The following is a 15885-nucleotide window of genomic DNA, read 5'->3' as shown; positions in this document are numbered from 1 at the left end:
TGAACGATGTCTGGTTTCAGATGTACTTCAAAGATGGCAGATGTTTTAGGCTCAGCCTCAAGTGCTCCACTACACTAGAGGTAGACATTTACAGATCTTGACCCTCATCTTTGTGGTTCAAAAAGTCTTTTTTTATTTGTTTATTTCAGTGTACATTTATAATCAATGGGCCATTTGATTTGGTGCAAAGAACTGAAGAACAGTGGAGTTCATCAGTAATTTAATACTTCTTACTGGTTCTTGAGTAAGACACCTCTTAACCACAAAAGTCACAACATACAAAAGGACATTTCCTTTATTTCAATCCACCTTTGAATTAGAAAAGCAGAGAAAATCCTGAATTAGGCAGACAGAGAAAGGGAAACATAAATCCTTATATGTAGGGCATTAAGAGCCAAAAATGGCAGTTGACAGTTTTTAACTTGTCAAATGACCTGCAGCTTCCCCAGGGGTGTACATAACTGCAGAATCCGCCCTAAAAACTGTACCAGTAGTCCATTCACATGACAATAAGAACTGCAAAATTTGTCACTGGCTTGTAAATGAATCTGGATAGTATCGGACATGTGTCTCAGAGGTCTACTTCCATCTCATTTGTGTTTTGGCTTTGAGAATTCTTTAAACATGGACCACATTTCCTTCTATTCAATGACATTATGTTTTTATCTTTATTAAACATTTTTTAAAAAGGCAGCTTTAACATCCCACTTCACAGAATGGATCGTTTGTCCAGTAATGGTCTAACTCAGATAAGAAGCTGTCCCCCACTGGTCTCTAGTGGACTGTCTCTCAGAACACCATTAGTAAGCCTCTGCATGATTTATTCTCATTACAATAGTCTTGAACCTTTATTTCAAATAAAACAGCTACATGTTTTTGTTGCAGTTATTTTATATTCCCTACTGATGCTTTTGAATGTGACAGTTGATCGCTTCCTGCAGATTAAGAGTTACTTTTAATGTAGACTCTTTGCTTGTCTTTATATGTTCATCTGAGAATCTTGAACTTACAAGGTGTGTGTGATTTGTGCATGGAAAGACAACAATGCACTATCAAGTGTTTTTATGGGGATGGCAGGGTGTTTCCTTGCAAATGACAGCAGGATAATACTTCAAATTTATAAGGACAGTGAAGCCCTGTGCACACCTGGAATTAAAATCCGTCATGAGCGTTCTGATCACCATCCGTCAGCTCTGATACCATGTATGCACACACCCAATGCATCCTGAATGCATTCTGAGAGCCAACCACTGAAACCACATTGGAGGTAAGCTGGGCCTCATATAGCCACATTGTCATTAGTATGGATGCTTTTGGATCATAGATCCTTAATGGTTTGTCACCCAACTCACTGAAATAAAAATATCATGAACATTTTGGACCGTTACATTTTTTTGAAATAATTATTTTACCACCATAATATTTTTTATCGTTATTATTCTGCATCTTTCTTTAGGTTTTGTTGATGTATAGTTAAAAAATATCTGTCTTTTCTTAAAATTGTTGTCTCTTGCACCTTTAATTTCGAACTGATAAACCCAAGACTAGGATTACGGGCTGCACTGCTCGCTCTGTTCATAATGTCTCTCGACAAGGGCAGATATCTATTATACAATACAATAAACAGGAAATTTTCTTGAGAGCCATTTCTGTAGGAGAATAATTGCCACCCAATGTCCTGTTTAGCAATAAAAGTACCTAATTAGATTTTATAATAGTTACTGAAGTACTCCTCAAAGTATTTCTTGCATGTTTAACCAGCAATACCACAAATGATCAGTGGGTGCCAATGGTAACACTATGTATGGATGTCTTCCTATTTATATGAAAATTATGTAATCTCATTTAACACAATCTCCTTAAGAAATACAATGAGTGTAGTTTAAGTGGGTGGCATGGTGTTGCAGTGATTAGCTTTGTCATCAAGCAGCAAGAAGGTTCCAGATTCCGCTCTAGTTTTACAAAGGGCTTTTTTTTTATAGCTTTTAAGGCTATCTTGCCAGACTAAATATGAATCCTCCAGTTAGTAGGAGTGCAATATTCTCTCTAGTTCCTGAGTTTTTTGTTAATGGTGTCTGGTTTCGGATTGTACCAAGATGCTTGTTTCCCTGGATTCATAGTTTTCTTTTATAGTGGTGCAATGGAGTCCAAAGTTGTCCTTAAGGTGCCTGCTGCACTATCAATAAAATGATCCACATGAATATTGAAGTCACCTACAGTAATGAATTTATCTGTTTTGAGAACTAAACTGGAATTAAACTCTTGAGAATTCAGTTAAGAATTCACAGTAAGGACCAGGAGGGTGGTACACAATAATAAATAACAGTTGCTGTATTGTTTTCCAGGCTGGATGAGACAAACTGAGAATCAGGCTTTCAAATTAATTGAAACTTATTTTTGGTTTGGGATTTAAACCTAAACATCTGTCAAAAATGGCAGCAACTCCACCTCCTCAGCCAGAGCCTCGAGGAATATGAGTGTTAATGTGACTGGGAGGAGTGGATTCATTTAGACTAACATACTCATCATCACTCATCTACCCCAGAAAGTTTTCCAATTATCTATGAAGCCCACTTGGTTTGCTGGACACCACCTCGACAGCCAGCGGTTGAACAATGACATGAGGCTTAGTATGTCGTCACTGGTCTGATTAGTCGGGGTCCAGAGACCACTACGGAGTTCGACATCATCTTTGCAAAAGTACACACCGACTCAATATACATTTTTGTGACCTCCGACTGGCGTAGTCAAATGTCATGACAGCTGACGTGAATAACGATTTTATCGTATTTATGTTTACATTTAGCCAGCAGTTTTAAATTTGACTCGACATCCCCCGCCCTGGCTCCTGGAATACACTTGACTGTGGTTGCCAGTGTCACTAATTTAGTGTTTCTCAGAATGGAATTTCCAGTTCCCAGGGTTGTTTTCTCAGTGGATGTGTTGCTGAGTGGGGAGAAGCTATTTGAAACATGAAGTGTTGGTTTGTCACTGAGAGTAAGCTTTTGCTTAGGACTATGCTTCCTTCGGACAGTCACCCAGCCACCCTGGTTTCCTGGCTGCTCAGGAGCTGCTGGGGGAGCACTAGTTGGGACTAAGCTAGGCTAAGCTAAGGCGGTCAGCACCAGCTAATGGGGGCTGGCTAGCTCTAGGGTTAATTGTTTGGATCCATCAGTGCGGAGCCACCGTAGGTCCAATTCAATCTTGCTAAGCCTCGCCTCCAATGCTACATACAAACTACATTTAACACACTTATCAGTATCACAAAAGGAGGCAGAGGAGTAACTAAACATGTGGCACACTGAGCAGGAGAGAGGAAAGCAAGAGGGAGAAGCCATTTTTAGCTTAGAGTGGAGAGTTTACAAGGCAGAAAGACTACAAGACAGATGGTCTTTTAAACTTTGGCCAAGTAAAGAAATTAGGTATGTAGTTTTGGCAGGTAATAAGGAATTAGCAGGGATGATTACACTTTAGCTTGCACAACAAAGCAAGGCACTACATTCAGCAACACATAGAAACAGGAAGTGAGGTCACACGCTTACCGCAGTGCAGGTAGAAGACTCCTCCTGACAGGACTCAGTCAGAGCCAGGTTGAGTACAGTTCTAATGAAGCCCGTCCCAGGTCTGATTAACACTCTGAGTGGATTGAGAAAGACCTGGTTTTTATCAAAACATGTGCTGGTCATGATGAAGTGCTGTGCTTCAGCTGTGTGTGTGTATGTGTGTGTGCACAGGGAGGATGACAGAGCAGAGGGCAGACCAGGTGCTGACAGCAATTTAACAATGTTAATAAAAACAGTCAGGACTGGCTATCACGTTTACATTTCAAAATTGGTATTTCAAAAGACCAAACAATCTAAATCATTTTGTTGTTGGACACACAAAGCTGATTCTAAATTGATAGTTTTTGTCATATTTTACAGTTACAGTAAGAGGACTCTGACAATGAAACACCTCACCAAACGGAGTCGATATACTGTTTCTATCAGCAATAGGGGAAACGTGTAAACAGAAAACCCAGGTGGAGTATGATGGATTTTATGATTTAAATGCATCATGGCCAGAGACAGAGTGGCTAACATTACATGATGTAAGAAACTACGTTTTGATATAACTTGCAAATCAGTGTTCACTTTGTAGCAATTGGCTGTAATAGCAGTGCAGGTTTGGTCTAGTATATCATATAATTACCAGATCAGGGATGGGTCTCCTTGGATACGGGTCTTGGTTTTAAAAACACTCAATGGTACTCGTCTGGGTCCAGGTGGTATATTTTTAAGTCTCTTTGGGTTTAGGTGTGAAGAACTCTAGATGTCCTCTATTCCACAAGCCTTGTGCAGTGGACATATTTCTGTTACTCAGGACCTTTTTGTGGGTCTGGTATATCCATACCATTATTGGGATCTTAAAACAATACAGTCATAACTGTTTTTGTAAAAATACTTCGGATATGTTGACCTTATCTTAATTACAAGCAATATAGACCATAAAATATGACATATATGGTTAATATGTGACATTTACCCCTGCTAAATCACAATTGTTAGTATTTGTTTTTTGTGATGAAATGTGATTTTGGTCAAACAAATCAATACTAATCAAAACTGTGAGGAATAAAGCATGTTTATCTTCAACAAACATGAAGGAGAGAGGCCGTCTTGAATATCCGTGTTCATTGATTTAAATAAAATTGAAATTAGGATACAGAATACAAATTTAACAATGAGCACATGCCCACAATAAGGCAGAAAATAGCAAGGCTTTCTGGGGCCCAGCCACAAGGAGGGGGCAAATGCAGTCCAGTCATGGAAAAACTGGAGGGCCCTTTTACTGGACTTTTGTTCAAAGACCCAGTGTCACGACCCGGCTCACAGATCGTGACATCGAAGGAGGGAAACGCGGAGTCAACGTCACACACAACTAATAATTTATTATTAACAATGCAAAATCAAAACAAGGCAAACCATAACATACAATGGAGTGTGGTTATCAGTAGTGTCAGTGGTGAGTGCGAGTGTGTGCATGAGTGTACAGGGGGTGTATGTGCGCGGTGTGATGGATGCAGAGAACTAAACAAGACATAACTCAAGAAACACAACCATCGCTCCGACGTGGGCCAGGAGGAGTGAGCGAGAGCCAGTCGGCCAGGTTGGCCGCCTGCTTTATAGCTGGGAGACGCCGGGGCCCAGGTGCTCCCAATTAGTCAGCAGCTCCGCCCCGTAAAGCTCCAACCTGGGAAGGGAAGGAAGTCCCAAATGATGCCACGCCCCCATGCCCATGACCATGGGGACGTGACACCAGTCATTATTCAAACAGCCCTGATTGAACACAATGGCCCTCATTTATCAAATGAGTATACAAACCAGTGCAAATATGAGCGGAGAAATCAGCGTGCGACAGAACTCACTTAAGATTTACGAAACATGCGTATCACACCAATCCCAGCGTAAGAATGAGCAACTGTTCATAAATTTGGAGGCTGAAATCTACTGTATTTATCATATCACGCCCTCTATGAACCCGCAGTTTAGAAGCCGCATCCCTAGAGTTTACGACATGGAGAGACGTAAGCTGACAGAAAAGAAAAAAAAAAACTTTTCAGAGGCTGAAGTGGAGACACTCACAAGTCCAGTAGACACGCACGATTGAGTGTTGTTGGGAGCCTTAAATCAGGTGTAGAAGGCAAGCAAAATAATGCAGTGTGGATGTGGTCAACAGCATTTCCACAGTCAGACTATGGAAGAGGTTTGAATATTTAAATTTCCACATCTAGGATGGATAATAAAATCTTTTAATGGTTAAACATTTGATACAACTTAGTTTTACCCAATTAGAAGAAACACTGTTTTATTTGAAATAAGGTAAAGAAGAAATAGTCTGACCTCACTGAATTGTTAGAGCTATATCCATCCATCCAATGTCTTCCGCTTGTTCCTATTAAGAGTCGTGGGGGGGCTGGAGCCTAGCCCAGCAGCTATGGGTGAGAGGTAGGGTACATCCTGGACAGGTCATACCTACTGTCAATTTAGAGCATCCAATCAGCCTCGTCCCCTCTTGATGTCTTTGGACTGTGGGAGGAAGCCGGAGTACCCTGAGAGAACCCACACAGGCACAGGGAGAACATGCAGACTCCACAAAGAAAGATCCCGTTCCCGAGCCGGGACTCAAACCCAGAAGCTTCTTACTGTGAGGCGACAGCGCTGACCACTGCACCACCATGCCACCCTCTTCAATTGATGTAAACAGAGATGATATTTATTACCAATTATGTATGGCAATTGTCAAAATTATTTACTAAATTATGTATCAAATCACTGTATTTATATTTATCATTGAACACGTGTAAGAATCCTATGTATCCTTAATGATCACCATGAAGAGTGCATAACACAAAATGGCCACTAGATGGAGGCAGAACGCTAGTTAGCATAGAATAGGAACAAGGATTTCCGACTGACGTTAGCTATTTCAAACGATCGTCTTACATTGTCAATAACAATTTTACATGACTCCAAATAAGGAATTATGAACTTAGTTATCTCCTAAGACAGCTACATACCAACGATGCCACAAAATACTGAAGATATGAACAATTGTTTGCTGAGATCACAGCAGGAGAAAAACGAAGCAGCATTCTCAACTTCGCTCTACTTCCTTAGTCTAGTCATGTGACCTGCTATGCGCTCTCTCTGGGACACGTCTCTATGATTGAAACTACTGTAAAATGACAGGTGCGGGGTGAGGCACGCAGTTCTCCTGCCTCGTGGAGGAGGCGCCAGTGAGCCCAGGGATTCTGCTTGCGCCTCCTCCACTCCGCTGTACAATAAGTGACAGCGGGCTACAATTTACTGTAAGGAAAGTCAAGTGCAGTCATTCAGTTATTTTTTTTTCTCCTGAGTGGCTGTAATTTCATGATGGAGGATTACATTTCTAAGCTAAAACAATTTTCTAAATTGGATTTTCAATCGAAGCAGGAGGTTAACGCTAAAGTATCCAAAGCGCTGAAGAAGCTATGGCAGACAGAAGCCAAAACATGGAGAACATTTTTTGTCTGTCTTTTATTATTAAATGCAGTTTTTTTTCATATGTTTACAGATCTGATTGTGATTAAGTCAGTGCCTCACCAGCCATGAACCTCACCGCACGTCACTGATAACAACATCCTCTCCCCTTAGACCCTCACATCGACTGAGGAAAAACTCCATAGAAAACCCTCTTAACAGGGAAAAATCTGAGAAACCTCAGGGAGAGCAACAGAGGAGGGATCCCTCACCCAGGACGGACAGACGTGCAGTAGATGTTACAGACAAGAAAGGAGTTTATAATACAAAATGTGGGAAACATGGAAATGTTAATAACAGTTGAAGAAGGAAGCTTCTGGTACGGGAGGCAGGGAGAGCAAGCCAGCTTGATGGGGGACTGGATGGCAGACTGGTTCATGGGAGGGAGCGCAGGCTGGTGTAACAGTAGGGGATAAAAAAGGGGGGTAGGGGGGTGATGCAGGCGGCAGTTTGTGCAGAGAGATGGAGCTCCGGTGGATCTGTGGAAACACAGAGAGACTGCGAGACACCAAGGCCAAACTACAATGTGCAACAAGTAATGGTGATGACTGTTCCAAAATGTACGGGGAGGAGAGGAGGAGAGAGGAGAGGAGAGGAGGAGAGGAGAGGAGAGGAGAGGAGAGGAGGGGAGAGGAGAGGAGGGAAGGGCTCCATGTAACCTGATGTGTCCCCCAGCAGTCTAAGCCTATAGCAGCATAGCTATCAATGGTTCAGAGCTACCTGAACCAGTCCTAACTGAAAGCTCTGTCATAAAGGAAAGTCTTAAGTCTGGACTCAAACGTAGTTAGAGTGTGTGCCTCTCTGACCCATGGAGAGATGCTGGTTCCACAGTAAAGGAGCCCGGTAACTGAAGGCTCTACCTCCCAGTCTGTTTTTATTAATACTGGGAATCAGTAAAAGACCTGCATTCTGGGAGCCGAGTGCTCAGGTAGGACAGTAGGGACTAATGAGTTCTTTCAAATAGGATGGAGCTTTATCATTGAGAGCCTTATAAGTCAGCAGAAGGATTGTGAAGTCGATTCTAGATCCTACAGGAAGCCAGTGGAGAGAAGCTAAAGTGGGAGAACTCCCGTCAAAACCCTCGCTGCAGCGTTCTGGACCAGCTGGAGACTCTTTCGGGAGTATTTAGGGCATGCTGACAGGAGAGAGTTGCAGTAGTCCAGCCTAGAAGTGATAAATGCATGCACCAGTTTCTCAGCATCACTCTGGGAAAGGATATTCCTAATCTTAGTGATACTTCGCAGATTGAAGAAGGCGGTCCAAGTCACATGCTTTATGTGGGAGCTGAAGGAAAGGTCCTGGTCAAAAATGACCCCAAGGTTCCTTGTAGTTGTACTCGGGGTCAGGGTGATGCCTACTAGAGTAGTGATCCGATAAGAGAGCGTGTCCCTGAGGTGTTTAGGTCCAAACATAATGACCTCAGTTTTATCTGAATTTAGCAGTAAGAAGTTAGAGGACATCCAGGATTTAATGTTTTTCAGGCAGTCTTGTAGATTAGTAAACTGGCTTGTGTCGTCTGGCTCCATCGACAAGTAGAGTTGCGTGTCATCCGCATAACAGTGAAAGTTGATTGAGTGCTTCCGGATTATGTCACCTCGTAGGAGCATGTAAAGAGTGAAGAGAATCGGTCCTAAAACTGAACCCTGTGGTCTACCATAGGTAACTCTGCTATACTCCGAATGGTCATTCTTAACATTAACAAACTGAAACCTGTCAGATAAGTATGACTTAAACCATTTTAGGGCAGGTCCTTTAATCCCAATTTCATAGTCTAGTCTCTGAAGCAGGATGCTGTGGTTGATGGTGTCAAATGCAGCACTGAGGTCCAAAAGTACACGTACAGAGACAAGACCTCTGTCTGAAGCTATAAGAAGATCATTAGAGACTTTGACCAGTGCTGTTTCAGTGCTATGGTGTTCTCGGAATCCAGACTGGAAGGCTTCAAAGAGCTCGTTGCTGTGCAGATGTTCATGTAGCTGCTCCAGGACAACCTTCTCAAGGATCTTGGAGATGTAGGGGAGGTTGGATATCAGCCTATAGTTGGCTAATATATCTGGGCCAAGAGAAGGTTTTTTAAGTAAAGGGTCAATGACAACCACCTTAAAGGCCTGTGGCACATAACCTGTGACTAAGGAAAGAGTAATTTGATTTAATATGGACGTGTTGACGAGAGGGAAGGCATCCTTAAGTAGGCTTGTCGGGATGGGATCCAGCAGACAAGTGGCTGACTTGGAGGAAGTAACTGCAGAAGTAAAGTCTGACAGGTCTAATGGGGAGAAGCTGTCCAAGTATGCACCAAGTCTGGGAGGTTCTATGGGAACTATAGTCTGTCCTCCATTACTGGCAATCTTTGTTCTGATATTCACAATCTTTTCAGTACAGAAAGATAGGAAGTCGTTACCAAGAAGGCAGCACAAATATAATAATTACTATCAATAAGGGATTTTTTGTCGACCTGTGCCTAATTAAAGCAGCATTCCATGCACCAATTCAAATTGAAAGGGTAATTCGGTACACAGTTATCCATCCATCCATTGTCTTCCGCTTTTTCCTACATTAAGGGTCACGGGGGGGCTGGAGCCTATCCCAGCGTCAACGGGCGAGAGGCGGGGTTCACCCTAGACAGGTCGCCAGTCCATCGCAGGGCCAACATACAAAGACAAACAACCATTCACACTCACATTCATACCTATGGTCAATTTAGAATATCAAATCAGCCTAGTCCCCAACTGCATGTCTTTGGACTGTCGGAGGAAGCCGGAGTACTCGGAGAGAACCCACGCAGGCACAGGGAGAACATGCAAACTCCACATAGAAAGATCCCGTGCCCGAGCCGGGACTCAAACCCAGAACCTTCTTGCTGTGAGGCCACAGTGCAGCCCGTACACAGTTATATATTTAAAAATTATTTATAATTAATCAGCTACACATTTACCATAAGGATTTGTCGTGAAGCAAACATCTTCATCAATTACATGACATCTGCTGTTAAAACAACTCTCTGACTCCTGTCCATGAACCACAAGTCACCTCACATCAAATCTAAATTTGGATAAATTTGATAAATGCCACAGCTTGCATCGAAATGAACGTACACGTTTTACGCTCATTTTTAGTTATAATGACGGCCTTCTGGAAAGACATTCGTTTTGACATACTAATGATTTGAGTGATAAGGAGCCGATAGATTGAATGATAAGGAGCCCCACACAGAGCTATTTATAAGTTTTGCTAAAGTTCACGCACACAGACGAGAAAGATTCTGTAAAAATGTAGGAACAGACATGTACTCAGGATTGAAATATAACAATGTTGCAACCTTTCTGCCACACACCAGACCTGCTGTCCTGCACTCTTTGAAAAAATAAGCCAAGGGTTGTGAGTTTAGGGTTGAAAAAAATATTTGTTCCATTATTTTTATTTTAGTAAACATTGAAAACGGCTTCCACAGACCCACATCTCTTCAGAGGGTTAAGAAGTTTTGGGTTTTTTTTTTCGTACCAAGAGTTTTCTTTTAAACCAATAGACTGATACAATGCATGTACATGTTATGTTAGTAATGTTCAACAGCAGAAAAGGTATAAAATCAAAATGCTAATTAGTCGTGGAATGAAAAATTGCACAATGATCCAGTCTGACATAGCCTCACCTTCTTCTCTCACCCTAATGACCCATTTCCAGCTTGTATCTCAGTCCACACTTTTAATGAAAGCTGGAACTTATCAGTGCTGTATTAATGAAAGAGAGGTTATCAGCACCACAGTGGAAGAACTCATTTACTCCCCTGGCTAGGTAGATGAGGAATATAATTAAGTTGGTGTCAGAGGAGCAAAGATGTGCATTTGCTGCATGTCATCAGATAAACTCCATCAACCTGCATGGTGGTAAAAGCGTGATTTGAAGACCTTTACAGAGGCTGCTAATGAAAGGACTTTAATTAGGATGAGCTCACAGAGTGCCATACAGAGACTAAAAAATGTAGTTGAACATGTTGAGTGTGTGCCATTAATGATTGATATGTTGGTAAGGATCATCAGGACTCCTACTTTATTACACACCTCTGTATTCTGACTCATGATTAAAAACCATTTGTTCATACTAGTTAGTTACCTGCTGGATGAGAAGTACATGTGACAATATACTATGCAAGACACACATTGACCATGAGCTCTCACAGCACAAACCCTAGCTACAATATGTTATGCCTAAACCTAAAGAAGACAAGTTTGTAACACGTATGAGTATGATTTATATATGACACATATAGGAGGAAGAGAAGGAGAGAGAAGCCTAGTGCACCATGGGAGATCCCCCGGCAGTCTAAGCCTGTAGCAGCATATCTAAGGGCCAGCCTAAGCAGCCCAACTATAAGCCTGATCAAAAAGGAAGGTCTTAAGTCTGCTCTTAAAGGCAGAGAGGGTGTCTGCATCCCGGACTGAAACTGGGAGACGTTTCCACAGTCCTCAATGATGTGGTGCTATGTAATCATAAAATACAACTCAGTGGCTTTTGATGTCCAGCTGTCATCCAGTTGTTGCACATAAGGGACTCTCTTGCTGCTGAGCCATGAGATATTTCTACTCATAGCTTCACCTCTTCATACATCCTGGGCACAGCTACCTCCATAATGTGTTTATGGGTAAGCGTGGCATAGTGCGGCTCCATTGTGTTAACCATAAAACAAAGCTGTTGTTTTTAACCACACTCTAGTGGGTAAATCATGACAAATAAAATGCATCATGGATGATGTAATCTTCCTAGCTTGAGATGTGCTGGTGGTATATTACATCTTCATGGTGTCTGATTAGGTGGTGTGTTTCCTGAATATTTTATGATAGCATTAAAGGCTTGCAAATTGCATTTGCTTTATCCAACTCCTTGTATTGTGTTTTGTGTTTTTAATACATAGGATTGGACGTGGTATTTTACTACTCATTTAAAATTTAAAATCAGTTTTTTAGCACAGCCCAAGTGAAATAATATACTGACTGGGGCCAGGTGAGGAGAGGTTTCATTTATGTACAAAAGTCTCCCTTCTTGTCAGCGCGACCACAGCTTGGTTGATTGCTATCCAAAATTTAGTGCCTTCTCATATTTATACTGTGTTTTTATTTAAATATTTTTTCCACATCTCATAATAGCCCCTCTTCTGCAAGTTAAGTGTAACAGATGACAAAGCTTCACTCAGTACTGAGGCATGCTGAACATCGAACCTCCTCCGCCTTATTATGATCCCACTTCTGTGTCTGGCATGTAAAAGGAAAATCACTCCACTTCACAGATGTGCTAATGAGAGTTCTGAACCACAGAGAATAACCAGCCCAATGCAGAGTTGATTTCTCTTTTATATTATTAGCAACATTTCTTCACATCTTGACAACCTGCAAGGTTGCTCTGTAGAATGAAGATTGTGTGAGTGACAGTTTGCTGCTGTTACTTCCCTGATCTGCTAAATACACATTCTATTCAAAATGATATTAGGAATTTTGTGAAATACCAGTTGCTTGTTATTTCTATTTGAGGGTAGTTCCTTCTGCACATTCTACACAATAGGCTGCTGCTGACACACCCACTTTATCAAACCTTTGGCTGGAATAATACAATTATTGATAGCAAAGGTATGTGTGTGTGTGTGTGTGTGTGTGTGTGTGTGTGTGTGTGTGTGTGTGTGTGTGTGTGTGTGTGTGAGAGAGAGAGAGAGAACACTCAGCTCAGGGTTCAGATCAACAAAGGTTCATTACTCTTCCCCTTAGCAAACACTTGAACACACACTTGATAGGTAACATTCATCACAGCATGCCTGCAGCATGGCAAGTATCTTCTTCATCTCTCCTCAGTGTGTGTGTGTGTGTGTCTGTGTGTTCGTGTGGGCCTGTGTGTGTGTGCTCACGCAAACCAGGTTTTCCTAAGGTGTTGGAGAGACAACTATTTGTGAACACTCTGTTTATGGGGACTCAACTCCATTATGTGAATCAGGAAATAGGAAGACTTTTTTAAAGGTTAGGAGAGAGTAGGGATGAGCAAGTTGTGGTTTAGTTTATTTGTTGGTTATATCAAGTTAACGAGTGTAAATCCATGTAATGTAAAATAAAACACAAGAGCATATACAATATGCAATGGAATGGAACCATGGACTGATTACCAGGAAATGTGTAGATACATGCTAGAGGTAGGAGATATCTATTTCAAACTGTATAACGCTGTATTTCCTGCAGTCATTTTGTAATTATTCGTGTTGATGTCAATAATTGGTGAAATGAAGATGACCTCCTTAAGGTGTTTTATAATTGTAAATTCATGATTATAATACTTACTGATAGTAAAGCTGACACTTCAATGCAAGCAATATCCTGATGCATAGCTGTGTTCCAAATAGATGTTACTGGTAGTGTCCAACATTATTAATATGACTGTTTACGAGGTGTGGAACTCAGATGTTCTGGGGGAGCTGACTTAACCTCATCTCACATCGAACCTTGTACATCTGTTATGGACATCCATTAAAGTGTCCAGTGTAGGCCATCTCTGGGTCTACAGCCTGTTTATTGGGTCTGATGAATTCCTTCATAACACAAAATTCCTCCACAACACTAAAACTGCAAATTCAGCTGGCAAAAAACAAAAGGACAAAAAAAGAATTTCAAATACAGTTACTATTGAGAAATGAAAATGAGAAATAAGTTTTTATTGAAATTAAACTGTAAACATTCCAGTCATGTATTACTTACTGTTATTTCCAAGCTGCTCTCACCCTTTGAAAGTTTCATGGTCAGAAGGAGGTTTGAACTTGATATTTTGCATATTGCTTATTCCTTTTCTTTTCCTCTGCAGTCATTTAGAAGACGTGATGTTTGACTGTGGCTGTGAGATCCGCTGGCTACAGCTATGGCAACAAAGGGGAGAAGCGGGTCTGAGCAGCCAACGGTTATACTGTGCTAGTGGCAAAAAGAAGATACTTCTGCAAGAAATGAACATAAGCAGATGCGGTAAGTTTGAAGCAAATTACAGAACAAAAGTATACAAAACCTCCATCTACACTGTGATCCTGGCGAATCAGGTTTTACGCCTTTTATATTGACTTTGTAAGTACCTTTACAAGTACCTTAGGATCCCACAGACTGAAGGTGTGTTCACACCAAACGTGATGTGGATTTTTCACGTGTTAAGATAACACATAAAGTCTATGTAGAGAGGTGAATAATGCGAATACTCAAATTTCACCACACAATTTTCACGTCGATGCGCAAGTTAAAAATATTCAACTTGAGCGACAATGATGTCAGTGGTCCCAGCGTCTGTAGTTGGTGTCCATCCATGATATCCTGGCACCGATCCTCCCCAACAGGTCATCAAACTAGGCCCTTGTCAGCCTGAAGTAACGCTGGAAACAGCCGTCATCCAGGCGCAGTTCCTGGAGATGGCGGTAAAATTCACTCAGCTTTGTGCACTTCCGCATTGTGCCCTGGATCTAGATACGGCAGCATTTGGTTTTCCGCTGTATCGGGGACTTCCACAGCAGGTACAAGTCAGCAACGGTTATAACGTCAGCCATGGCTGATGATGGAAAGAAATGGTGGAAATAAATTCTTCTTGTGGGGGAAAAAATTTCGCACAAATGACGTGAATCAATCCTGCGGCCAAATTTGCACGAAAATTCATGCGGCGTTTGGTGTGAACTAGGGATATCCGATATTGACATTTTGCCAATATCCGATGTGCCGATATTATCCAAATGCTTTATTTCCGATTCCGATGTAAACCGATACCGATATACAATAAGAGTTTTTGTTCCCCCCATTCTAATTTAGGTCACATTATATATCTCCTGTTGTGGAATGTATACATTACCTACGTTCATCTTGGTGCTCTGTTAGATGCATACAAAATTAAGACATTACTTCAACTTATAGAAAAGCCATATTCATTTTTAATGCCCTTTTTCTTACAGATTGGATCACACACTTTTTAAAGCTTTCAGTTAACCAATAAAGTTTAGTGTAGGACAACTTGCTACACTGAAACTGCTGCTCTGCTGTATCCAACCATTGTGCGGTTAAGCACAGCATGCTGACCTGGCTAACGCTGGAAGACCAAATGTCTGTTGTAAAGCTAATTGCAACAGCATCTGAAATTAGCTTCTCGACTTGCCCATGAACAGCTCCGTACATTTCGGGGAGGCAAACATCTGATAAATACTTCCGAGTCGGCATAGAAAATTGTGGCTCAAGGAACTTGACTAGTTTGCTGAATCCCCTGTCTTGCACTATTGAAAATGCCTGTTTGTCCAGGGCAATGCACTACATGATTTGTGTGATGGCTTTTTGTCTAGGGTGTTCCTTACTGTATTTATTTCTTCTTTCCGCTGACTCTTTTAGTGGGAGTTTGGTTGTTTTTTTTCAGTGCGCCCTCCTTTCCTTGGGTTTTCTCTTTCATTAGCTGCACAAAGTCTTCGTGTGCCTTGGGGTGCTTGTTCCTGATGTGAGCAATTAAGTTCGAAGTGTTGTAAGACGAAGTCTTACCCCCCCTCGCATGACAAGTGCCTTGTAATTTTAACAAATGGCATACCTTTTATCTGCCAGTGAAACTTCCAGACCACGGACATTTTTGAGTGATAAGCAAGCAGGCTCATTAGCCACTAGCTGCACATTGTTGTTGCCGCTGTTTTGCTTCTGGGCGTGGTTTGATGATGTCATCAAGCTTGCACTGCGCTGGTCTCAGGACCCCACACGCATTTGAGGACAGGCAAAACCTGGGCTTTCAATGATTGGTTTTTAATATCAGAGGAAAATCCAATACAGATATGAACAGGTATTACATAAATGGG

At 41.6% G+C, this 15885-nt stretch overlaps 1 protein-coding gene and 1 long non-coding RNA gene across 5 annotated transcripts in view; one reads left to right on the top strand and one right to left on the bottom strand.

Annotated features, from left to right (window-relative positions):
• LOC147258413 (NT-3 growth factor receptor-like) overlaps window positions 1-15885 on the top strand; it is a 156954-nt gene that overhangs the window by 54489 nt on the left and 86580 nt on the right. For all 4 annotated transcript variants that reach the window (XM_086208289.1, XM_086208288.1, XM_086208287.1 and 1 more), the window contains one exon: window positions 13893-14047. In XM_086208289.1, the coding sequence (XP_086064415.1) occupies window positions 13893-14047 (155 nt within the window). The remainder of the gene's footprint in view (window positions 1-13892; window positions 14048-15885) is intronic.
• On the bottom strand, window positions 4910-6651 carry LOC147258414 (uncharacterized). Its single transcript, XR_015116757.1, has 3 exons — window positions 6560-6651; window positions 6019-6227; window positions 4910-5232 (listed from the first exon to the last, which is right to left on the bottom strand). It is a non-coding gene; the product is annotated as an uncharacterized LOC147258414 (long non-coding RNA).

The sequence above is a fragment of the Aulostomus chinensis genome, chromosome 7 (assembly GCF_037954235.1).
Source record: "Aulostomus chinensis isolate RoL2024-O1b breed Wild chromosome 7, RoL_Achi_v1.0, whole genome shotgun sequence".
Lineage (NCBI taxonomy): Eukaryota > Metazoa > Chordata > Actinopteri > Syngnathiformes > Aulostomidae > Aulostomus > Aulostomus chinensis.
Note: the sequence above shows the minus strand (reverse complement) of the source record. Positions and strands in the feature narration are given on the sequence as shown.